Source organism: Melanerpes formicivorus, unplaced genomic scaffold (genome assembly GCF_026170545.1).
Source record: "Melanerpes formicivorus ecotype bairdi unplaced genomic scaffold, bMelFor1.0.p_v2 SCAF_2, whole genome shotgun sequence".
NCBI lineage: Eukaryota > Metazoa > Chordata > Aves > Piciformes > Picidae > Melanerpes > Melanerpes formicivorus.
In genome coordinates, this window is record NW_027142354.1 from 28,575,775 (window position 1) to 28,601,394 (window position 25,620).

At 41.5% G+C, this 25,620-nt stretch overlaps 1 protein-coding gene across 3 annotated transcripts in view; it reads left to right on the forward strand.

The window, feature by feature from the left end:
- Nucleotides 1–2,475: 2,475 nt before the first annotated feature.
- Nucleotides 2,476–25,620, forward strand: part of LOC137449223 (solute carrier family 35 member F3) — a 77,308-nt gene continuing 54,163 nt past the window's right edge. Inside the window, exons 1-2 of one of the 3 annotated variants that reach the window (XM_068154541.1) lie at nt 2,476–2,644; nt 16,531–16,855. In XM_068154541.1, coding sequence (XP_068010642.1) covers nt 2,569–2,644; nt 16,531–16,855 — 401 coding nt within the window. In that variant the 5' untranslated portion in view covers nt 2,476–2,568. Of the gene's footprint in view, nt 2,645–2,737; nt 2,770–14,374; nt 14,431–16,530; nt 16,856–25,620 lie in introns of those variants that run through there. The other 2 variants (XM_068154558.1, XM_068154550.1) reach the window with 2 other exon arrangements.

Here is a 25,620-nt window from a genome sequence, read left to right on the forward strand (position 1 = left end):
ACATGTGGAGTTCCAGGCTTAAATAAAACATTTCAAATCTGACATGTGTTAACAACTCTGCAAATCCTACAATATTAAATATGTACAGAGTTAAAATAACATGCCATTTAAAAAAAAAAAAGGTCTTATTTTCAATGGGATTCTCTAAGGGAGCAACACCATCCTTCAAGTAAAATAATGTATATACTGTATGTTTCCTTTAAAAAAATAAAAGAGCATAAACCTTGCAGAAGAGGAGGAGTATAAGTGCCCAGCAACACAGACTTTTAAATAAAGATCCTTTTAATTCTCGTGAATGTCCCATTGATTACAAGATACAGCCAATAGAGAGTTCTGATTACCCTGCTGCACACAATCATTTACCTCTAGGAAAAGTATATGAAATCTGGATATGAAATGCTGATTTAGTAGTTTCCTGCTTACAAAGCAGAGGCTCAGATGATCCTGGAATGTAAGCTCAGAGCAGAATTATTCAGGTTCTATTCCTCACTGAGGTTATTTGGTCATCTGAATCTGAGGAAGTTACTTAAATTCTGTGGCTGCATTTTACCTACCAGTAAGCCTGAAGTTTCTTGACAGTGGCAATGTAAAATGAATTAATATTTTATAGCATGCTTTGAAATCTTCACATAAAAGGCACTGCAACAGTGCAAAATGTTTCATGGATAGAACCATCTGAGGTGAGATCTGCCTCTTTTTATGTAACTTCTTTCAAAGATCAGAAATTAACTGGACTCTGAGACTGAAACATGAAGGACCCACTGTTCCAAACATACGATCTGTAACATCACAGCTAAACAGATCAGAGAATTCTACTGAGAAGGTCTGGAAATAACCATGAAAGCCAGAGTTTTTTTCATTTGACCACACCAAGCTTTCATAGTCTTAGCACTGAGTGAGTACATGAATATACTCTCCAGGATGATCACTTTGAATGGAGCCTAGTGATTTTTATTTTATTTTATTTTTTATAAACCCCATCCCAAATGCTGACATGGAAGAGGCATAGGAAATGCAATATAACTCCTGAGCTTCATCAGACTGCAGATCACCAGATGAGACCTGTGCAAACTAACAGTCCAGGCCTGCCCCACCAGAAGACATTTGCCTCTTGAAGAGCTGTATGGCCAGCACGAGGAAGGTGGTGTTTTCCCACAGTTGGCTAAACAGTGTTGGGGCTGCTTTTCAATAGCCAGCATTTATATGATTAGCAAATACTTCGGAATGTTTGTGGAGTATTGATGGCTGCCTATTCTTGTTCACAAAGTACACTCATTTTAATTTGACCAAATCTTAAGAAACGTTAAGTATTTACGTCTGCTGACACATCTCATATCTGAATCTGGCAAATGGTATTTTCACATCCAGAGAAGAAATCATTGGGAGTTAAGGGTGCTGAGCTCACTGTTCTCAGCATCTTATGAAACCTGGTTCTTTACTCACAGTGATATAACTAATCTTTTTCACATTTCATGTTAATTCAGGAGGATGTCCTCTCTCCTGAATCAACTTGCATTAAGTCTTGTTAATTCATACCATTTAGACTTCTGCATATTGACAGAAGGGTAAATCTACAACTTGCTGTTGGTATTTCGTGACTGAAAATTATTGCTGGGAAAAAAACCACAAACAAATAAACAATGTTGCTTCATGTGAGCAACAGCCAATTGTGTAGTCCATTTTATTTCACTTGTGGCTAAGAATGGAGGTTTTTGTGTCATGCCTCATACAGGAGTTGGTAAGATGTGTTAAGATAGCTGTAGAGTATGCTACTGCAAGTATTGTAGTATTATTGATAAATTGCTGGTGTATCCTCATCCTGAATGCTGTGTGTAATTTTGTTCTCCCTCTTAAAAGACCACAGCAGGAATAGAAAAGCTGTGGAAAGGATAGTAGAAATCACTAAAGGCATGCGTGAAAATCGGCAGAGAACAGTGACTGGATTTGAGGGAGAATGAAGGAAAGATGCAATACAGGCAAATAATAACAATAAAAAATTCGTTCGAAAAGTGTATATTACTCTTTACTGTAAGAAAATAAGAACGGAACGAAGCAGACCATGAAAAGACAAGAGTCCTTTTCGTGCAGTGCAGTAGCCCAGCGCCAGCAGAAATCACCGGGGCCGGGAGCCTGGCCCGCTCCGGGAAACCCTGGCATAGCAGCGAGCGCCGGAGCGGTGTCCGCAGCCGCATTACGGTCCGGGCTCCCTGCCTGCTCTGCCGGAGCGGTGCCCGGGAAGGTGCTCCCGGCCCCGGAGCCGGCACCTAGGGGCTCCGCAACGCCCCACGCCGCGGGGTCCGGGCGCCACCCCGCAACCCGCGACCCGGGGGCGGCCCCGAGAGCCCGGGGGGCGGGCGGGGGGGTGGGGGGGCCGTGCCAGTGACGTCGGGTTTGCAGCAGCCCCGAGCGGCAGCGGGCGGGCGAGCCCCAGCCCCCGCCGCCGCCCGGTGCTGCGGCAGAGGGCGGCGGGCGGGAGCCGTACCGGAGCAGCGCCGCCGAGGAGGGCTCCGGCGACGCCAGGATGTAGGCGCGAGGCGGCGGGGAGCTGCCGCCGGCGACGGGCTCGCCATGAAGAAGCACTCGGCCAGGGTGGCCCCCCTCAGCGCCTGCAACAGCCCCGTCCTCACCCTCACCAAAGTGGAAGGTAAACGACGACGGCGCTGGGAACGGGACGGGAGTACAGGGTTATCCTTGGGGAGACCGCGTACGGCAGCCAGGAATGCGCCGGGGCCACTGGGTACCCGTGACGGGGGCTGTTCCAGAACCTAGGTACCGCGCCTGAGGATGCTCTGGGGCGACAGGGTGCGATGCCGGGCGATGCTTGGTGCCCACCCCTGTCTCCTGCTTTACTCTGCTCTGTCTCTTTCCTTTCCCACGTTCCAGAGGCAGAGCTCCATTACTGGAGTGTTCCTCGGGCCGACAGCTTCCCTCGAGCCTCTGGGCAAGTAAGTTTCTGCCAGGCAGGATCCCTGACAGGAGGATTTGACACGCCATGGGAGGAACACAGCCTTGTGTCCCAACCATCTGTCCTCACCTTTGTTTGCCAATCCAGCTTCATGGTAGCAGTAGGTTTGGGGCTCTGACCAAGTGGGTTGGCAGACCTTCAGGGACCAGAGGAACCTTTGGAGACTTTGAGGGATCATGGTTGAGGAACTTGAAAAGGGTAGTGATTTGATCAGGAGGGTTTTCCAGAGAACTCTGAAAGTCTAGGGATAGCTGGTGTGGAGGTCTAGGTTGAGGAGCTGTGATCTTGGGTAGAAACCCATAGGCCATGTCCTAGAGTGGCAGAGCGGGAAAGATGGAAGGAGTGGTGTGCAGGCAGGAGGAGCAGAGCAGAGGGCACAGGTCAGGAAGAGGAGCCCCATCTGAGGGATGAATGCAGAGCTCAATTCTTGAAGGGAGGGCAAAGAGTTGGTTTTGAGGATCCACTGAAGGATGTGGTAATTGGTTGGGAGAATGGTATGTCTGAAAGGAAGAAGGTTGGTTGAAAGGAATGGAAGGAGGAGAGGCAGAAAGGAATGAGCAAGATGAGGCAAAGAGGAGGAACAACTCAAAAAAGGGAATGATTGAACAGCAAAACATAAAATATGAATGCGAGACTGTAGAAAGCTTGTGAAAAAAGAATAAAGTATTACTGAAAGGCTGAGGAACAAAGACAGGCAAAGAAAAAAATGATAGAATTGACTCTGTGGAGGAGAAAGTGAACAAAGCCAAAATTATTGGAGATGGGGAAAGGAACTACACTCAGTGGAAAATCAGGAGTACCTGAAGGTGTTTATTTCAGTTCAGGGAGAACACAGCTGTTGCTTTCCTCTAACATAAAAACCACCTGCTGTACAGATAGGAAAAGGGATCTCAGTTTTCTGACCAAAAGAAGAACAGGCCTTGTCTTCAGTACACTATAATTGGAATTTTCAAAAGCCCTTGGAGTTAGCTCCATGCTCAGTAGGGCGTTTCTTCCCAGGTTTGCATTAGTCTACTCTGGGCAGGGAAACACATCTCCCTTTATTTTGGTGCACTGCACATGCTTTATGAATCATAAGTAATAATAACCCACCAGGTTCCAGCTTTGAAATATGGGTCATCTCACTCCTCTTCTACCAGTTCAAATACAGTTTATTACTTACCTTATATAGCAACAGAAGCAGTGCAATCCTTCCCTGTGCTATCAAATTGAATCCTTTCAAGCGCTTCCATGTCTGCTCTGCATACCAGCTCTCGGATACCCTACTGCCTCTCACCAGGGCCTTTGTTGACCTAGTTAGACTTTTCCTTTCTTACTTCAGATTAATTTTTATCACCAGTGGCAAAAATCTAAATTACCTTGATGGTGTAGGATAGGTTCCAGAGGCTGTACAGAGACAGGTAAGAGTTTCCTTTTAATGAAACAGACTGACTATGTTTGACAGCTTCTCTTTCTAAATCAATTGACAACATTTCCTTTCAGACTAACATTGACTGATTTTGCCAGCTGGTGTTTAGGGCCATAAGAAAAAGCTAAAATGTAGTTTGAGGGAAAAATAAAGTGAGGCAGTGGGCATACTGTGAACTGCTTGCTTCCATACTGCTGGCAAAGATTTGCCTTCCTAAATTTCTCTGGTAGCCCAAGTCCCTTGTGACAGTGTAGCCAATACTGCAAAAGCAAGACTGCAAATCTTTCTCTGCTTCATAGTTATGATTATTTTCTCCTGTATTGACTACTATCAAAGCATTTCAAGGATCTTTGGCAGAACCACTAGTAACAGGTTTTACTCTAGAAGAGTTATTCAAGAGGAGCCATTAATTGATATGCATTGCTGTAATGCCTTCCAGCATTCCCTCTGTTTTCCTGTTGGTGCAGTACTTTCTTTGCTTCAAAAGGGAGACAAGGACTTTGTGCGCCTTCGGAAGCGTGACTGCCATTTCGAATTATTTCAGAGATTGAATCATCAGTATGCTCTGAGCCTGCAGTACCAGCACTTTCCAAGACAAGTGATCTATGTGCATCACTCAGGCAGGCCATTACCATACCAGGTGTTTTCTGTGCTTGGTACCATTGCACACACTTTGTATTTTGAGAAATATAGGCTCAGTGCCTGGTTTGTGCTTGTTCCTCTTTCTGCTACTGTTTTTCTCACCAATTTGCATCCATACCAGAGTGGTCATTCCGCTCAGTACAACCAATTGGCTGTTTTCACCCCATTTGTACATGGAAGCATGGTGTACTTTGAGGACTGACTTTTCTCCCTTAGGAAGATAAAGATTTATATCCCTACTCTGCATCTTGGGATCTTCCAGGGATAAGTAGCATCAGCTTTCATGAGGAGCTGCAGACAATGACGTTGCCAGAGAAAAACTTATCCTTCATTTAATCAGTCCCTACTTAGGAGCTACTTATTCCCAGGCTTCTAGCACCAAGGAAACGGTATTGCAGCCTCCCCATATAGCACGTTTCCTTTACAGTGTTCTTTTGGCAATAGTGACTGGTGATATTCAGAGTCTCTTATAAAGCACATGATCCATCTCTGCTTTGAATTACTACATATAAATGTCTAAACTCAGTTGTTGTGGAACCAGATACTGCTACATGCTCAGCTGGAGTGACTTCAGGTTCCAACTAAAACTTCCTTTTTGGGAAATAAGCTTAAATATTGTATTAATATATATGTGGATAAATAAATGCAACTGTTTACGGTGTGCAGGTTTTGGCTGTCAGGCAATTCTTGTTTGTACTTTGAGCACTAGGGCAGACCTAGTAAAAATCTTACGCAGGAGTTAGCATCTGTAGAAGCAAGAATTGTGTTCACTATTCTGCTTAGTGCAAGAGGTGTACATAGTAGAAATATGCAGGGTTTGTGCATTGTAGAAAACAAGCATCTGGAGAGCAGGAGAGACTGGTGGTTCAGCTTAGCCGGGGCTGTGGGTCTGAGTGTGCTTCCCCACTGAAGCAGCCTTCACTAAGAATGCATGCTGGCTTCTGTGTGGAGTAAATAATTAACATGTACAATGTTCAGTTCACTTTTGTTCAAGCTGTCTTCCTGCACAGAAGACAGTCCTCAATGTGAACATTCATGATCAAAGCAGAGACCATCAAATCTGTGGATGGGGCAGTAGCTGTGACTCCTGACTGGAGCTGGGATGGAGTGAATGATCTAGGGATGAAGGCAATAGTTTATGTGCAGCTACAGGAATGATTTGGTATGTAAATTTGCCATGTATTTGCTTCTCCATGGTACCTTTGCGTGATAAAGTAGATGTGACTTACTCCCCCGATGGAAAAGTGGTACCCTCTTCCATGTTTACTGTGGGTTAAGTGCACATATGCAGTAATTCACTCTGGTTTTGCAACAGGACTAATTTTGTCCAATATTCCTGTTTCTTGGAGCATTTTTAGTTAACACAGCAGTATATTTAAGCAAGTATCCAAGATCCTGTTCCAAAGGTGTGGGGAGTTTCTTGTTGCATAACACCTGGCTCCCTTCCCAAGTGGCAGCATGCTTTTGTAGGCTTTAAACAGATGCAAAATGAGCCACTCTTAGCTGTGCTAGGCTTACTCACTGAGGATTCCTGCCAGCTCATCTTTGATCGTGTCCCACTTGTTATTTTATATACTGTCTTGCCTGTGCAAATGCATATAGGTCTGGAGGTGACTCATTACTTTTGCACTGTTCGTCCCCTCCCCAGATTACACTGGAATAAAATGAGACTGTTTTGGTGTTACTAAACTAATGCCAGAGCAGGAGTTTTAATGCATCATGAAGCAGGACGATAGGTTATTAAAGATTTATCCAAGCTTCCTTCCTTTAGTGACTGAAACAAGCCAATATGCACACACTCTGGACAAACAATGGTTTCATTTACAGTGACAGAACCTAAGAATAACAGTAATCATTGGATGTCTCCTCATACAACATGTATGCAACATGAAGCAAGATTCATTTTCTAGTCCTCTTGAACCAATTCAGGCATTTGCTCTTAAAAAAAAAAAAAATAAGCAGATTACTAATCCATTTAATTATAGATATATCCCATGAGAAGTTGGAACCAGAATCAGTAAGAAATAAATATTAAATCACTAGAACATGTCATTTGTTATCTCCTATTTTCATTTTATAATTCTTGTAAAAGAAGTTCTGTCCTTCTTTCCCAATTGATGATAATTGTAAGCAGTGGAATTTGTAGCATAGAAACAGTTCAGTATAAAAATCAAAGAATCATTTCAGTTGGAAAAGACCCTTAAGGTCATTGAGTCCAACCATTATCTAGCTCTACTCAGTCTAGTGTTAAACCATGTCCCTTAGCACCACACCTACATGTCTTTTAAACTCCTCCAGGGATGGCAATTCAACCACCTTCATGGGGAGCCTTTTCCAGTGTTTGATAACCCCTTCAGTGAATAAGTTTCTTCTAATATCCAATCTAAACCACACCTCATGCAATTTGAAGCCATATCCTCTCATTCTCTCGCTTGCTGCTTGGAAGAAGAGACCAACACCCACCCAACCTCCTTTTAGGCAGTTGTGGAGCATGAGAAGGTTTCTCCTCAGCCTTCTTTTCTCCAGTCTAAGCAAGTCCAGTTCCCTCAGCCTCTTGTCATAAGACTTGTTCTTCATACCCTTAACCAGCTTTGTTTCCCTTCCCTGAGCCTGCTCCAGGATCTCATTGTCTTTGTTGTACTGAAGGTCCACAAAGGAAACACAGCACTCAAAATGTGGCCTTGCCAGTGCTGAGTACAGAGGGACTCCTGGTGGCAGAGCCAGAGCTCAGAAAAGACCTGTAGTTGAATGTAAAATTCTGTGATAGCTCAACATACATTCTTCAGCAATTTCCTAGTTACAAGCCTCACACATAGCATTATCTATGTTGTAGCTTTCTCAGCCCGCTACACTCAGCATAGTACATTCACTTATATACTAAGTGTCTCCCTCCACTAGGCTGGAGTATCATTGCCAACCTTTAGTCCACAGCCCAATTCGTTAATTAGAAACTGTGACACACCACTGCAGACCTGGATAGCACACTGCAGAAGCAGGAGTTTAGCCAATGAAAGCATAGATTTACTTTGTAATCTTCACTGAGTTTTGCTGACAGCCACTGCAGTGTAAGCTGAAAGGCAAGAGGAAATGGTGGTTTTAGCAGTGCAGCGCTGTCTTACTTTTGGACAAAGCTGCGTACTGACTGTGCAGAGACCATGTATTGGAGAAGCAAGGTGTCACCTCAGTGTTAACTACCCAGTTCCAGGAACTTGGATCCACTCTACCTAGTCATAATTCAAAGGTGCCTAGCCTTGAAATGTTGTGAGTCCTACTTAAGGCATGAATTTTGCCATGGGATCCAGTACTTGTTGGTCATACAAAAGTTCTATGTTGACTCCTTTTTTAATAGCTATCAAGTTTTGCTCATTGTCACTATTTCTAGTTGAAACTTTCATCAAATAATAATGTTTAAAAAAAAAAAAAAGGTGAACCTTCTAATCCTTGCAATTCAATCATGGAAAAACAGAAGTGAGGAAGCACAATCTAGAAATGCCTTTTCAATGGTCATCTGCATTCCCTAAGTGCAAGTCTCAGCAAGGATAGTATATTTAAGAAAATAGAATTTTTGCAGGTAGTGTGTTTTTGCTTGGAGTTGTACTGAATGTGGTGGTGCCAACAATGGACCTAGGCAAACCTAGCTTTGTTATCAAAGGAGACCAAACATTTGCTGAGCTTGTTGATGAGAGGTGAGGAGCCATCTTCTTCTGGTCCATCTTTGAGCAGCAAATCATGTGGGGACTTCTCTAGATGTGTGTATATATATACATGTATATATATATATACATGTTACTCCAGTCACTGAAGCATGCTCAAGTCCATGTCAGGTCCATGCTACTCTCTGCCTATTGGTTGACAAAGAACAGATGCTCCAGCTATCATCTTGGTCTGAACGTAGCACCTAAAAAAACAGCATTGTATTTGAGGTTCAATAGCAGGTTAACCCTTTAGCTTCTGAGAGAACAATCAATTTGAGTTAGTGTATTTGTTTAAGCCAGTGATTTACATCAATACAGTTAGAATTTAGTATCAAAAAAACAAAGGCATTATAGTATAATATTCTATTTAAAACTGTACTTACTTGAAAGCCAGGCAGTTCTGGAAAGCCCAATAAGGGAGAAAGAACATAGTCTTGCTATAGATAAAATGCAGCTGACACAACCTCCACAGTTAGCATGAATTCACTTAACTCTTACAAAGTACTTGTATATATGTATTGATATAAATGTGTTATTTATGTTAGTACAACAAGTTGAATTCTCTTGGAGATAAAGCTATTACTCAAATGCCTGACTGATTAATACAGGAGTTTCCTGCAGAGAATCCAGACTTCTTTTTTTCACCAGAACAATCGCCTCTTAAACCCTTTTTTCAGGGTTAAATTTCCACAGACTCTGATCAAAATTTTTCCAAAATACAGTTTTGGTCATAGCTTATTTTTGTTGCAGTGGAAATTCTGCTTTCACATTGCTACTGTTCTCAAAGTAAATGGCAAAACTCCCAGTCATCTTGCTAGGTAACTCACTGTAAGATTAATTCCAATTTTTATTCAAGAAAGTAATACAGAATCATTTTTAAAATTTATTGGTTTTTTTTCATGCTATCAAGAATATATATCTTATGATCACAATTATTCTTTACATGTTTTTATGGTTGTTATATTCCAGTACCACAATGTTTATATTGTGGAAAGCACTCAATGTCTTCCATTTTGACTCTGGACTCCAGTCACGCATTCTGATTGGGAAATAAAAAGGACACTATTTAGGGAAAGTCCCTGCCCCACAAAACTCACAGCAGAATATTGTATTTTAATGAGGCCCATTTTTATAGCACTTTCATTAGAATTTCTGAGCAGTTGTCTCTGAAGATAAATTAAATTATGAAAGACCAAATTGCTGCAGTATGGAGTTGATAATTTTTCATCTCTCCCTGTATCACTAACAGGAATTAGAGTATATATTTTGCAGTAAGTCTTGCTGGAGTATTCGACAGAGGAAAAAAGGCACACGTATGATAAGGAGGAGAATTTAGCTTCTCTTCATCAAATACGTGCAGATTATTCAATTCTGATTATTAGTAAATCTAAGTGCAATATTCAGCACAAGCTAAAGAAGGAATTAATATGTGATAACTATTAGTGATAGAAAACTTTGTATCTGTGAGAATACTTTAGGAGTACCTAAGAGTACCTGTTACAAGAAACTTACACCTGTTCGGTAACTTATATGAATGATTTGTTGGTCTCAGTAATATGGGAGATTTCCACAAACAAGCAGGAAGGAGAATCATCTTTATTGCCAGTGAGCCAATAGATGTATTTCCTACCCTGATGACATTGGGTCAGATGATCAGATAAATTTGCATATTCCATATAGATTATCATAACACTTTACTTTGTATTATTAATTTACTTTGCATAAGTATTTAATTTCTATTATGAATTCCAATAGCAAAAGAGAGTCTGAACTTAGAATGCCTTTGCCTAGCTTTAAATCTGTGTTCATACATTTTCTCCCATTTCCAGATACCTACCATCTTTTATTCTGTAACGCCAAGCAAATTCAAACCCTCTGACCTAATAGGTTAATACCCCAGTTTTGCTCTTTGAAATAACCTCTACTGTGGATTTTAAAACTCTATTGATTTGTTCTTGCTTTAGTCATGCCATTCCATGATGAAATAAAGTGAAATTATTTGTATATGTTAGTGTAATAGCACAGTATTTAAAGACAGTGCTTTAACATTTCGGTTTTCCAAATAGCATTTAAAAATCCATATGTGCAATGTCATTTTGGCCAAATATTCTCCTTTTAAATGATTTCATAAAGGTTTGTGGGGTTCTGTAATTTTTCCATTGCAGTACATTAATTGGTATTCATTAAAAATATCGTACTGCTTTGTTAGGCCTTCAGCACCAGTTGGGGAAATGTGTGCAAACCTCAAGTTATTGCACACTAAGTGTTGCATTCCCACCTGCCAGCTACCCTGTGGAGACTCACAGCTTCCCTCTAGAAACTCCAGAGCAATTTCCTCAAAAATCTCATGAACAGCTGTCATATGGGATTTGACCAAAGGTCCATCTGTTCCTGTCTCCAGCTCCATGGAATTGATCAGGAAGGTGTATTTTCTGTCTTGAGGTGCCTCTCCTATAGTGTGGGTGTGCTGACAACTGCAGTTTACTCATGTGTAGGAAGCAACTATTTTCTGTCTTTTCTGCTTTTTTCCTAGTAATTTTTGGCAGTTATTTTGCCTTTTTTATTTTTTGGTTGCTTTTGAATACTGATGCCCTTTTTGAGGAGCAGTCTGTAAGGGGCAGTGGCATTGCCCTGGTGGCAATGACCAGAGCCCCATCTCTGAGTGTGCAGCATGTGGGTTGTTTACTCCCACCTGTATTTCTTTAATGGCACATTTCATCATCTGCTGATTTGTGACCCAATTACATAGCCTGTCATTCTTCACAGATGTCCCTGCCTAACTTTATGTCATTGGAAAACTTTGTCATTAGGAATCCCACCACTCTCCCCTTTGTTTACATTATCTGTGGTTACAGTAGAGAGTACAGGTTCCACAGCAGACCTCTGCAGAGCTTCAACTACTTCCCCCATTACTGTATTTACTTCTCACTGCTTGTTTTCTGTAAAGGCCTTCGAAGTGGGGTTTTGTCAGAAGCCTCTTAAAAAATGTAGAAAGAGAAACTGCATCACCTTTATCAATGTGTCTGTTGACCCCTGCCAAAGGACAGCAGTGAGTTTGCAGGATGAATCATCTAAGTTTCCCAGCAGGTAATGCCAAGCAGAGTCCTGTGCTTGGACTCAGGATGCCCATTGCTCTCTCTCTAGCATTTATCAGTGTTTTTCAGAATTGAGAGGGCAGCTAAGTGGATGAACAATTTACTTCAAAAAGTGGAGGTGGAGGGTGTCCTCCTCTTCAATAGCCCAGTGCATAGGGCAGCCTTCCACCCTGTGTCCTAGGAGCAGGGTTCCTGTCTGCCCAAGAGGGTGCCCTAATCCACAGACTGTCCAAAGCCAGGGAAACCCAGGCATCATCAAAGCTGGTCTGCTTAGAATAGAAAACATTCTTATATACTGGGAAGGCATGAAGTAAGGAGCCCATTTGCCCAGAGGAGAAAACTTGAGACTCTAGGACTTGTTATAAGCATATAATATTTTTGCAAGTTTTACAGACTTGATCTATGCAACAACCAAGCAGCTGCAAAGCATTTGGGAAGCTGGCAAAATGAGGATGCTCATTTGTAATTGTCACAGAGACCTGTAAGGATTTTTGCTTTTGTTAGATTTTTTTTCCAGAAGCCTGATTTAAAGAACTGTTTAAGAATATGCTTATATGGAAGCACACTCATAGCCTGGGGAGTTGTGCATTATCATTAGGAACATGTTTCAGTCCCTAATAGGCCAGACCTTAGTCTGTGAGGGTCATTTTCTCACTCTGAAGGGTTGGCAAAGGCATCCAGCACTTTTGTAACAGTTCTTTTGCTCATTTGCTTGATGAGATGGCAAGAGCTAAAGCAGTTCATTGATGACAGCTAAATATGTTTGTGTGGTGGGGCCCAGTGCTGTCTGCAGTGACTTTACTCTCTGTTCCTGACAGCAGCAGTGGAGAGGTGGGACTCATCTCACCCAGCCTTAGACACCTACACTAGAGACACCTACTTCTGAGCTTGTCGCCTCAGACTGTTTAGGGCTGGTGGAGAGAAACAAGCACTTGGAGGGTGATTCATCTGGCTTGTTCTAATTGTCTACTTTAGGAGATAAATTGTTCTAGGGAAATGTGTTGGGTTTTTTGGTTTTTTTTTTGGTCTAGTAACTATGCAGAAAGTGTAAATGTGACTGTCTCAGATACACAAACCTGCACAGCAGACGTCTCAAACTGAGGAGATACATGCCACCCTTGATTTTTCAACACATTTTTAACATATACAGTGAGTTACAGTGTGGTCCTGTGGTAAGCCTTTAGCTGGCTTGCTGTGCACTGAGTCTTAAGCCTTAAAGCACTTTTGAGATGGTCTGGACAGGATATTTCAAGATGTTCTCTCTGCTACCTACACAGTGCAAGCATCTGTACGTCATATAGTGCTTTCCAGTGCCTGTTTTTCTCCATGGCTTTGACAGGGAATGTGGAGTGAGTACCTCAGGTTTAAATGTCCCTGCCCCAAGTATGTGAAGTCAGCTGAGAGAAGACTTCGCCATCATGGAGGAAATACAAGGATGGCTGTTTGCTGGGGCTGGTGATCTCTGTAGGTGATGACATAGGCAGTAGCACTGGAGGTGATGTCCTTCTATTGCTTCTGAATGCCATGTGAGAGAGGTTGGCTGAAAAAGAGAGAAGAGAGGGGAAAAGAGTTGGGATTTATGAAACAGGAAAATGAATATAAGGGAAAATGAAAAGCCAAAATTAGTAAAAGGAAGCATTTTTCTTCTATCTCAGCATCTTCATTTTCTCTGATAGGGGTCACAGTATCACACAGAGCAGTCTCCTACAAGGGGTAAAGGAAGAATCCCATTAAAAGTCTGGAGAAGGATGTCCAGAAATAAAATTCTGTAGTGGCCTGCCTCATTGATTCGGAAAAGCCATTTTGCTATCTTTAGATTCGTGTGCATTCTGTTGCCAGCTGGCCCTTGAGCAATGTTAGAAAGAGAGTGATGAGCTTCTCATCCATATGCAGGCTTGATATCACCCGTTCAGTGCACCTGCAATTTGGGTGGCAAAAATTGTCCTTGTGGGGACATGGGGGCTGGGCAGGGAAAAGTACAGGTTGGGCTATTTTGAATGCCAGCTGACAGGCAAGTCCACAACATGGCAAATGGGAGGTTGGGACCACATGGGTGTATATCATCTGTAGCATCAACCATTTACAAACACAATCTAGTTTGGAGCATATTATGTCCTGTGTATCCTCAAGGACAGTATTGCATCCACTGGAAAAGGCTTTGTCCATTTGGCATCTATTCCTCTGGAAGTACAGGAAATTGTGAGGACATGATGTAGTTTCGCTGATCAATAGTTAAAGGAAGTTCCAGCTTGTAATGCAAATCACCAGGTCAGTGATCTTTTTACCCCAAGATGTAAGGCCCATCATAGAACCTAGTTAGAACATCTCCCTGCCATGGACACCTTCCACTAGACCAGGTTGCTCAAAGCCCCATCCAACCTGGCCTTGAAGACTTTCAGGGAGGGAGCAGCCACAGTTTCTCTGGGAAACCTGTTCCATTGTATTACCACCCTCACAGTAAAGAATTTCTTCCTTACATATCTAATCTAAATCTACTCTTTTTCAGTATAAAGCCTTGTCTTATCAATACATGCCCTTGTTCATCTTGAAACCCATCATGCTTAGGAAAGGTTTTTACTCCATCCACCATGTAAATGCATCCAAAGAATGAGCACCCCTACAAAGGTAAGCCTTGAGGTGCAAGATCGCTTTAAAAGTGGTACACGCAGTGTTGTCATTTGCTGAGAGTGAGAATTTCTGTGGTCTGTGGAAATGATGCTGGAATTCAGTAGGGTGTGTGAAGTTTTTGGTGTACAGTACCCCCAGCAGAAAAGCTTGAAAGGAAATGAAATATTCTGTAATCATTGCAGGACTTGTGTAGTGGACAGCAAAGAGAGTGGGGGCAGCTGCCCATTGTATGGTGAAGTTAAAAGAAATGAAGGTACTGTTGATAAACTGAACCTTGACTGGTCTGTGCCACAACTGAGGCAAGAAACATTAGTTGTAAGCAATGTATTACAAAGACAAGGTACTGAAATGATTTTGAATGAACCCAGAATTCACAGATGGCTTTTTAAAAATTCTAGCTTCTCGTAACATGTAACAGGTAGCTTGTAATCTTTCCACTAGGTGATTAATACAAAGCCGTGTTAACTCTGGATAATTCATTGGCCTGCTGGTGCATCTTCTGTAATGTGAGAGGCTGCCCACACAGTCTTCTGTTGAAAACTGACATAAGTAGAAATATCTGCAACACCCCCATCTCTCTTAAAGCCACTCAAAAAGACTACATGTTTATGTCACTGCTGCTGTACTAGCCTTTTAGATTTCAAATATCAAACAGAGGCCACAGACTTTTTTCTGTTATAAAATACAGCTTAGGTAGGCAAACTAGTGGTGCTGTTAGCTCAGATCACACATTTCTTACCGGTAAAAATGTAATTAAATAGTTCTTTCCATTGGAATATACCTTTTCTTTACTAATCTATTAGTCCATGTAAATGCAAATTTATCTAAACTTGAGAGGCTTGAAGAGATTCTCCATTCTGAATACTGATTCTCACCAGGATATGAAAGGAGTTTTTGTATGCACACATCTTGGTCTGTCTCAAATATACGGAAATGTTTGGCAACAGTACAGTCATGACTTCTCCTGATTGTACTTGTATCTCTCTTTTCACCTTTCAATATATGCAGTGACCTCTGGACACTTGAAGCTGTAGGTTCCTGTCTTTCAACATGAGTTGCTATTTCCTTCTTCAAGTGAATGGATCAACTAAACTGGTCAGCCTTTAACAGAAATCACTGATGAGTGTTGCATGTGGTTAACTGACAGCTTTAGCAGGTGTTAATTGGGGTGAATTTGAGGAAGACTTTAACTTAAGGCTTTTTACCTTAAGGTGAGAGCCCTAAAACCAGGGGCCTGACAGTGAGGTCTGCCAGCACTTTTTTATCTCCATAGGATCTGAAGCTCCTAACCTCACTTTGCTGGTGCATTGACAAGCTGGGTATAGTATCTGCCAGTAATGGCATGATAACAGAGATATAACAACTCATGTTTAAGGATGTAAAGAGGAAGATTTTTTAGGAGAAATTTCCAGCAGCATGCTAGGCTCAGTTATACCAGGGCAGAGTTCCAGCCCAGTCTCATTAGATGCAGGCCTCAAGCTAAACAAAATTAGGGCTGCCAAGTCTGTGGGGCAGCTTGTGGGTTGGTCTAGTTTTTGCCAGCTGAGGACAGCTGTTTTCCTAGGGATCACTGAAATGACTGTTGATCCAAGTTAATTTTTCTACATATATTGCAGTAATAGTGCTTAACTGCAAGGTTAAGTACATTGTCCCCCCTCTCCTTTTGAAAAAACGTATTTCATAAGCTGCCCATTTCTGCATTAGCCAAGAAAATAACAATTCAAAGTGTTGTTGTCATCCACTTTTGCTGCTTCATTAAACTCAATGCCGTATTTTTCATTCATTTGCACAGTCTAACAGCATCAGTTTAAGTGGCGTGTTAAGCCTTTCTGCGTACATCAGAGCAACATGTCATTTTCAATTCCTTTTTACCCAGTGGCTTCTAAATCTAGAGGTGATAATTACTATTTGCATTGTAATTAAGCCTCAGTTGAACCAGAGGCTCTGCAATGATCTAAAAATGAAGGGCATTTTGTGGCAGGATCTGATGGATTCTTTTGCTGGTAAAGCTCTACATGACTGCAGAAGGGCCTAGGATTTGAAAACTAAAATGCAGTCTGGCTTTCCTTAGTAAGCCTTGTGTTTTCTTCTCCCCAGGGGATGAACGCTCCCGAGAGTCTCCAGCCCCAGCAGAAGCACAGATGCAAGCTGGGGCTCAAGGTGGTGGAAGAGTGAACCGCTGTTGCTGGAAATGCTCTGTGACGCAACTCAAGAAGATTTTCTGGGGTGTGGCCATGGTCCTGGGTGTCTGCTCCTCTTGGTCAGGTTCAACACAGCTAGCAAAACTGACCTTTAAGAAATTTGATGCACCCTTCACTCTAACATGGTTTGCAACAAACTGGAACTTTTTGTTCTTTCCTTTGTACTATCTTGGACATGTTTTTAAGTCAGCTGAAAAGCAGTCTCCAAAGCAAAGATACAGGTATGGGAGCTTTTGTTTTTCATCTTGTGGCTCTTGCATGGTGCTGTACATCTAGTGGACATTTTTTCCCAACCAGTCAATTAAATCAAGCTTGTGATTGCTTTTCTCTTTGGGTTTGTTAAAGGACATTCTGAATTCATAGTGTGTCCTGTGCTAGGTGCTATGTTACTATTCTTAATGCAGTTTCCCCTCACCAATAGGAAATTCAAGTGTATTTCCAATACATAGAAGCATGTAATGAAAGTCCACATTTTCTGCAACTCCTTCTCAAGAGTTTTCCATACAAACCTCTCTGAACCTAATTTTTAAATTAATATCTTCTTCTTCTTCTATCCACAAGTGACTTTTATGGCAATCTCTGCATAACCTAAGTAAGCTTTTATTTTCCAAACTCAGGACAAGTGCAGTGCCTTGAACAGCCAAGTAAAAAGTATTGCAGTATTTTCCTGGCATTATGCCCCTGACATCAAGGGCCAAGCTCTGATCTCAGTAAACTTGAGCTGTTGTGTTTATTTCCGGGAGGAAGTGCAGTCATAACCAAAGGCAGCACTTTTTCTTCAGCACACTGTGTCTCGCAACAAGCCAAACCCACAAAGCCTGAAAACTTATGGAAAACCTTGAGTGCCTATCCTCTGTGGGGGGCTAAGGATGCTCTGGCTGCTTGAAGAAGAGTCTGACTCTTAGTGAGCAATCCTTCAGCTCATCTCATTTTGGCCTGAGAGGTGTCTGGGACAGATGGGATGACTCAGCCATCAAGATGTCCCATGTCAGGGAGCTTCCCTGATACATGGAAGGATGTGAACAACATTTTGCCCTTCTGTTACACAGTGGGGCTCACAGCCTTCTAATGAAGTAGCTCAGAAAGTAAACAGTAAGAAGTACACATTTCTCAGCTTCCAGCTGTGCAGCATTGAGGTGGAAACTTACTACAGAAAAAAAATCTAAAATAACAGTGGGCTGCAGATGAAGGAATTGTCACTGTTCACTGCAGATCCTAGAGCAGCATGCAGAAGTTTTAAATACATTTCCATAAGATGCCATTTTTCCTGGATTTCAGTCTTGTCAGTTTGTATTTGTTTACTCCAGAGCAAACACGATTCTTTCAGATGAGAGAAGTATGGAGGTTAGAGAAAGCAACAGTGTAATCTAAAACCAATTATGAATGCTAGCCCAAAGCAACTATCTTTTGGGGATGATTTTTTTTTTGTTGGTTTTTTGGTTTTTGGTTTTTTTTTTTTGTTTTTTAAGTATTTTATTTTCTAGCTGCCCTCAGATAATGTTTTAAATACAGCTGAATTCTGGAGTGAGCAGTTGTGGCTCATATCCATGGGCTTAAAACCAGAGCTTTATACTCTTTTTTGCTGCAGTTAATTTATATGGTTGGATGTTTTATGTCTTCCATTTCATTACATGATGACTCAGCCCTGAAGCCTGTTTGGGATGCAGAGGGACATCATTGCAAGCAAGCTTGTAGCAGACTTAGTAAAGAACACACATTTGTGTGTCTGACTGGCAGACTGAATAGGGTTAATCGACAAGAGTTTTTTCTTGGTGTCAGGGTAGACTTGGGCATTTGGGGATATAGCTTTGGTTGCTAGCTTTGCTGCAGATTTTGCTTGTGGTTTTGAGCAAGTCACTACAGACCTCTGATTTCCTTGTACTCTCTATTCATTTATATGAGACAGGGGAGAGGGAGGACTGTCCCTTACCATATGTTTAGTTACTGTCTGCCTCAGCACATCCACTATCTAAGCTGAGACCTTTCAGTGGTGCTGCACTGTTACTGTGAAAATAATTCCTGTTCTTCTGCTTGGTCCATTACATCTGAGATGTCACATGCATGTACATCAGAATACCCAAGCATTGCATTCCAGTGTCCCCTCTTAATTATTCTCCCTTTTTGCGTATTTTATATACATATATGCACAGAGAGAGAGAAGGATGTATATAGAGACTTTGCAGCTATATATATAAGACATTACCATCTTCAAGAAACTTGCACTCCAAGCAGAGTTGGACATGTTAGGGAGACATTTCATGGACTTATAGATAGTTAAATAAAACAATTCTGACCTGGAACTAACAAGAAACTTGCATTATTACTTTCTGGTTCTTTTATTCTTCATTTTTGCTGTATTTTGTACACTATCTGATCTCTCGGGCAGAAATTTGAAATTAAATAAATGAAAAGGTGGTAGTGGGAGAAGGTGGAAATATGACATCTAAGTCACCTTAGCAGATAGACAGTAAAGTATGGATTCTCAGACCTTGGCTACACAGATTGCTGCAATCCACAGGCACCTAGTGTTTTTTGGCAGCAAGGCACTCCAAGGACACTAGAACAGCTGCCTCCTCCTCAGCAGGGCTGGGCAGCTCAGCTTCCCCTCAGTGCATAGGCACAGACAGTCCCTTCACACCGCCCCTGCCTCAGTGGGCAGATTTGCAGGGCCTGAGCCAGCAGGTGTGCTTTGGGGTACCTCACTGTACAGCTAAAGAGCTTGTAAAGAACAGCAACCATTACTGTCCTGTAAATACTTGAAGTTGTATGTCCTGTATTCTCACAGAAGAGCGTATCTGTCATGGACACAAACCCCTTTAAAGCTGCAGGGATTATTGTGCCATTTTATAGCACATGCAATTGTAATAAACTTGTAGCTAACATTTTGTAGTAGCACATTAAATTTAAGCACAGCTTTAGTCAGTTTCTTTATAAGATTTTGTGTATTAGGCCATAATGTCAAGTATTAAGAATTTCCAATTGAGCCATGTTGCATGATAAGGAACTTCCTGTTTGAGCCGACATAGGCTATTGGTCTTGTCCACAGCATGGGGAGAGAGTCACTTTTCAAAGGAACCCAAAACTTCATGTCCAGATATCTCTAGCCTCCCCTTTCAGCTCCATCAGATGCAATAGTTGTGCCCAGATGTAGACTACTCAGGGAGAATTTTTCCCATGCTTGCTACCAAAGGTGCTACACACCTTTGGCACAGGACTGTGTGCTTGAGGAGTGATGCAGAGAGCTCTGGCAGGCCACAGAGGAGCATTCCATGGTCAGCATTGCTCTCATACTTCTTGTGCAAGTGCTCACTAGCTTAAAATAAAATTACAGTAACTGAATTATTGTTTATTTGAGCCATTGTCCAGTCCAGAAATGACACATGTAATGATTTATGTGCCTAATGGATCATTTAAGTGTACTTAATTTTTGGCTTCATATTTTTTGCTTCCAAAATGCTTTATATAGTGGCACATTTAATCTGATAAGCTACTCTCCATCATACCTACATTATTAATTTATGAGGTAACATAAATTAAAAGCACTAGAGCTTAAAGCTCCCTAGCTACATGAAAGATTAAATTAAAATGTCTGTAAGATATTGCCTAGCTTTGAGTATCTCTAGGCAGGACGAAACACACCTTTTATAAAGATTTGCTCTGTGTGTGCCAGCTGGGGAAATAATGGAGAGTTGTGCTCACATTTTAGGAGGACAGTATCTCAGAAAGCTTGTTTATTTGGATGATATGGTCTTACCTGATGATTTCTTGAGGGGGCATGATTGTTTATTTATTTGTACATTATTCAGATCTTGATTTTTATTTATTTTTATTTATTTATTTTTATAAAGCATTATAAAGCTGAAGAAAATGTCAGAAGCTGAAAACTCAGTCACTTCTACAATCTTCACTGCACCTGATGTGTTAGGTGAATGAAAGAATAATTGCACATACCCACACTGATCTGCAGCCACATTTGAACATGTGCTAACATGTTCTTTCTCACTGAATCAATTTTTCTCTATACTGTCTCCAAGTCACTTGCCACTAATCTTTCAGAATTTGAAGATTTTTCTTTGAAAATAAAGGAAAAAATTGCAGGTGATGCCAAAATATAGTTATTTCTTTGAAACTGAATGAAAATACTAAGGGCAACAATGGTTGAGGACTAATGCGTTAGATTTAACTCCGATTTACCAATATATTACTTTCACAAGAGCCACTTTTGATTTATATGCATATGGGCTCGGAATCTAGACCAAGATCTTCGGTGGCAAGACACTGTCAGTGCCATAGCTGCACAAGATGTTTGGGAGAGTGTGGACCCCAGTTTCTAAATGTGTTTCACGTGTATTTCTGCTAGTGTAGAGGAGATGGAACACTACCCCTGCATCCCCAGGAATTCTGGGAGTTGGGTCCTTCAGTATGATGCTGACTCAGGAAAGTGCTACTCACTGCACCATGGGCACTGCCCTCCTCTTCTCCAGCAGGCAGAGAACCTGGCCACATAGGACTGGTAACCAACCACCTGACCATGATAAAACTCTAAGTGGGAAGAAGGTCAGAGGCTTATTTGCCATGGCTGGATGCTTTTTTACTATCGATTTTCAGCATTCTGTATTCATGAATCTCTCTTACCCTGCAGCATTAAAATGTTGCAGTGTGGTTGACTTTTGGCATCCTATTGATTTATATTACTACTTATGTGGGAACTTCACCACCAAAGCATTAACAGAGTCATAAATATGCTAGGAAGGCCTAAGACATGATGAACACAAGTGTTTTTAGGTAATGTCAGACAATGAAGCATCTTTTCTTTCAAAAAATTTCAGTTCATAAGCTCTATTTGTCTAATTCAGTACATTAGCCTTAAAATAATTCCTATTTCTTTGTGCTCCTCCAAATAAAATCGCTTTACAGTTCCTATTAGCTTGTTAGGGGGAAAAAAACCAAACCAACCAACCAACCAAAACCCAAAACAAAACACCACAATCCCCTCCAAAAAACCACAACTAACAACCAAAGAACAAAAATAAACAGAAGAACCCTTGGAATTAGAAGATATAACATCTGATACTTACCAGAGTTAGATAAAAGCCAGGAGTAACTTCAAATTGGATCAGTTTGATCTCTGCCACAGTCTGTCAGGACTTGCCTTTGTGCTTGGTATTAAACCAATTAGTTTAAATTTTCTTGTACTCATAGTGATCTATAACTCTCCTGCAGATATCTGAAGTGTTGTGGGGATGTGTTATTGTTGGACCACTGTATCACTTCGCAGACTGTTTTCACTGAATCTGGATTTTTCTTCTGGTGGTTCTAGCTGAAGAGAAGGCCAAATTGTACTATGAGCAGGTAGCAGCAGCAGTGAGGCCTTCTGCTGGAACAGTGTGGTATTTGTGGTATGGGCAGTGCTGGTGGACATCTGTCTGACATTGTTTGCTGTGTATTTGGCATCAGGCTTGATCATGGATTGGGGTTTATCTCAGCTGAACCCCAAGCCACAGCACGCAGGGTGATGCTGCTGCTAACTTCTGTTTCTCAAAGTTAAATACTTAGCTTTTCCTGATGAAACCTGTGATAGCTGCTGTCTCTTTCGTTTCGAAAAGAAATTGTGTCCTCATGAGATGTCGGATAGGGGTGCATCATCCCCCAGGAGTTCTGGAAATATCTTCTCACTGTTGCCTTAACATAATACATCAGTGCTGCATTATTGCCAGATGATCATGTAAGTTGTCATTTCAGCTACTTCCTTGAGGAGGCTTGTTTTCTTAGGTGATTAAAGGCTAATGTCATCAGTTTTTGCTCTTTGTGGTTCCAGAAAACAAAAATTTCTCAGCCATCTGTCAAAAACATTCTGTACAGGCTGCCTATTCTTGAGAAAATAGATAGTCCTCCAGAGTAGCTTCCTGTTCACATTAAATCTTTTCTACATGCTGAAGGTAGTACTAGTACTTAAATTAGAAAGGAAGCTGGCCACAGATAGTTCCACGGTGCCACACTGCATAGTCCAGCACTGCCAGCTTGAAGCTGAATGTCCAGATCACTCACAAAATGCGTGGGGAGAGCAAATGTCTACAGAGGAGACATAGATGTGGGGCATGTAAACATCAAGAAAGGCTAAGGAGAAAGTCTGCTAGCCAAACTAGCTGTAAGTGAGAGCTCTCACCCTCCTAGAGTTAGTTGCATAGCAAGAGTTGAGGTGACACTGCTCTTAATGTTTTCAATTTAAAAGCTTGAAAAACTTCTCCTGAATCCCTGTTCAAGGTGGTAGTTTTTGTGTTCCTTAAATGCATGGTTGTGGGAGCTTGATACCTACATTGTACTCATGAGTGGCTGGAAGAACACCCTACCTCTCTGGAGGTAGCTCTCACAATGCAAAACCTGCACGGTAGTCTCAGGAACATGGATGGGGTCTTGAGGACATTCATCTATTTACCTCGCTTTCTAAACTTACCCCAGCTTTTTTACATCTCCTGGAAACACCTTTAAAATTCTTTTTGTCTTGTTTGCTAATTTATTCTATTCGGATAGCTAATACTGCCTTTGAAATCTTGTGTCTTAGCTTCTGTGAGAAAATGGTCATGGATCCTTCCTTAGAAAACCATTCCTTTCTAATTTAGCCTCCCAGTTTATATTAGAGATTGTGTTTGTATTTCAGACCATATTGTTCTGGAAAGAGCCTAACACCGATTTCCTGTAAAAAACTTTTCCTTAATCTGAAAGTCCTTCACCTGTTGAGAATCACCTCTTCTGGGCTTTTGGACATTTGTGGCATGCTAATCAAGAATAAAAAATAGGTACTGTATGATGAGGAGAAACATATATTCTTTAATCTTGAGCCTGGTTTGCAGAATCATTCCAAGGATGATTGAATTAAGTGGTGTCCTGTAATTTTGTGGTGTTGTTCCATTACTTTTGTCTTCTCTGCTGTGGTTTAAACAGATGCTCTAGAATAATTACATTATGTGACTCCTATGAGGTAATGGTGCTTGAGGCAAGGACTAGGAAGAGAAGTAATTCTTCATGTTACCTGCAGCCAGGACATGTGCTATGAAACAATGTGTTTATGTAATGGCTATTACTTGGAGAAAAAAAATACTGTGTCTTGCAGCACTGAATGATCTGTGGACAGTAGTTAAACTGCATTTCATTAACTGGCTCTTCTTTTGGGTAGTAAAGCTAGCTGTCAAGCTTGAATGCTGCTAGGGCTTTTCTCAGGACGCCTCAAGAGCAAATCCACTAATACCAATTTTACCCATACTGATCTCTCTGCACTGACTAAGACTGTGGAACCAAAGTAAGCCAGGCTGAAGTGACCCCAGGCGTCATCTCCTCCCTTTCCTGCACCCAGGCGTGACCTGAACACAAAACCAGAAAAGTAACTGCATTTTGTGTCTGGCAAAGGAAAAGTGGGACTGGTAAAGAAAAGAGTGTGTTATCATGTTTACTATGTGGAAAAGGAAGCAGAAAGTTGAGGTGGAAGACGACAGAATTCATAGGTGGTCTTTCTGCAGAAAGCATTTTAACTTTATCATCGTATCAAGTATCTTGACACCCAATGCACAAACTGATTGAATGGGGACTATCCTAGATAGGTTCTCCCATATTGTTTACAATAGCAACAAAACAGCAACAAAGCTCGGGAAGGAATAAGGAATTCTGTGGGTTTTTTCCAACCCAGATCTGTCAAAATATCTTGAAGGCAGCAACCTTTAAAGCTGATTTAAAAAAGGAAAGTGCCTGTATGGTAACAGACTTCGTAGCTATAATTAACAGCTCTCAATAAAGACGGATGATACATTGAGAAGTGTTGGAGGCTGGCAGTGCTACAGAAGTGGAAAAAACCTTTCTGTCCAGCTGCCTAGTGGTTATGGACTATGTCCAGATTTCCCAGGATTGTTTGTGTTTGCATGAAAAGGCAACTTCACATAAATGCACAATATGTGGCTGAAGATCCTGTGCAGTCCAGGTCTCTGGGACCTGGCTTCCCTCCTTGTTAGTCAAAGATATAGCTGGTGGAAAAAGATAAATAACCAAAGGTGAAGGTTGGCAGCAACATAGGTTTATGAGCAGGACATTGTAAATTGAAAAACCCTGTCAAGCAGCTACATAATACTGTCTATGAATACCCATAGGGTTTGTTGGAAGGAAACAATGGTAAGATATGAGCTGAGGGGCAGGCAGGTTCATATATGTCTTGCACACCCATATACAACCGTTTCTGTGTTTTTCAGTGCACAGACACTTTTCCAAATGGTAGCTTTCCACTAGAAAATATGATTCAAAATGGAGATGACAAATAAAATTGTTTTTATTACCTTGTTCATCTGCTTTGGGTGGGAGTTAGTGAATATCCCTTCTCTTCAGCTTAGCTGTGGAGAAGAAACAACCATCCCATTGGTCTGTTTGTCAGTTCTTGAGCTCAGGGCTAAAACTCAGAGAGCTTAAAGAAAATAGTCTCATTTACTTTATAGCCTTGAAGTCTCTGACATGTCATTTGGGTCTCTTGTCTTTAGCTAACCAAGTCCACTGTTTTTACCTTATCTGCTCCCTGTCTCTCGTATCTCTGACTGGCCATTTCCCCATGTGAAGCTGGTGTCTGTTGCTTTTGGTTTGTTAATTTATAAATTGTGTGTTCCTCCTCTTTGGAGATGAGAGGTTGTTTACTCATTTACTGAAGCTGCTTATTTCACAACCGCATGGAGACTGCTGCCATGTTTCATTTGTATCTCTGAAAACTTTCCACTGTCTCAGTGAAACATTCAATGTCCCACAGGTCTCTGGGACCCTTACATGAAGGATGGCATCTTCCATCTCTTTCAGCAGCTGCAAATGTTAAACCCCAGGACTCTCAAGTCATTGTGAATGTCCCTGCTGAGACACAGCGATATTAACCTTCAGGTAGCCTTACTAACACAAGATGTCCTTGGATAGTATTAAATCCAGGTCCGTTAGGTACAAGGGGACTCTGTACCTTTGTGTCATC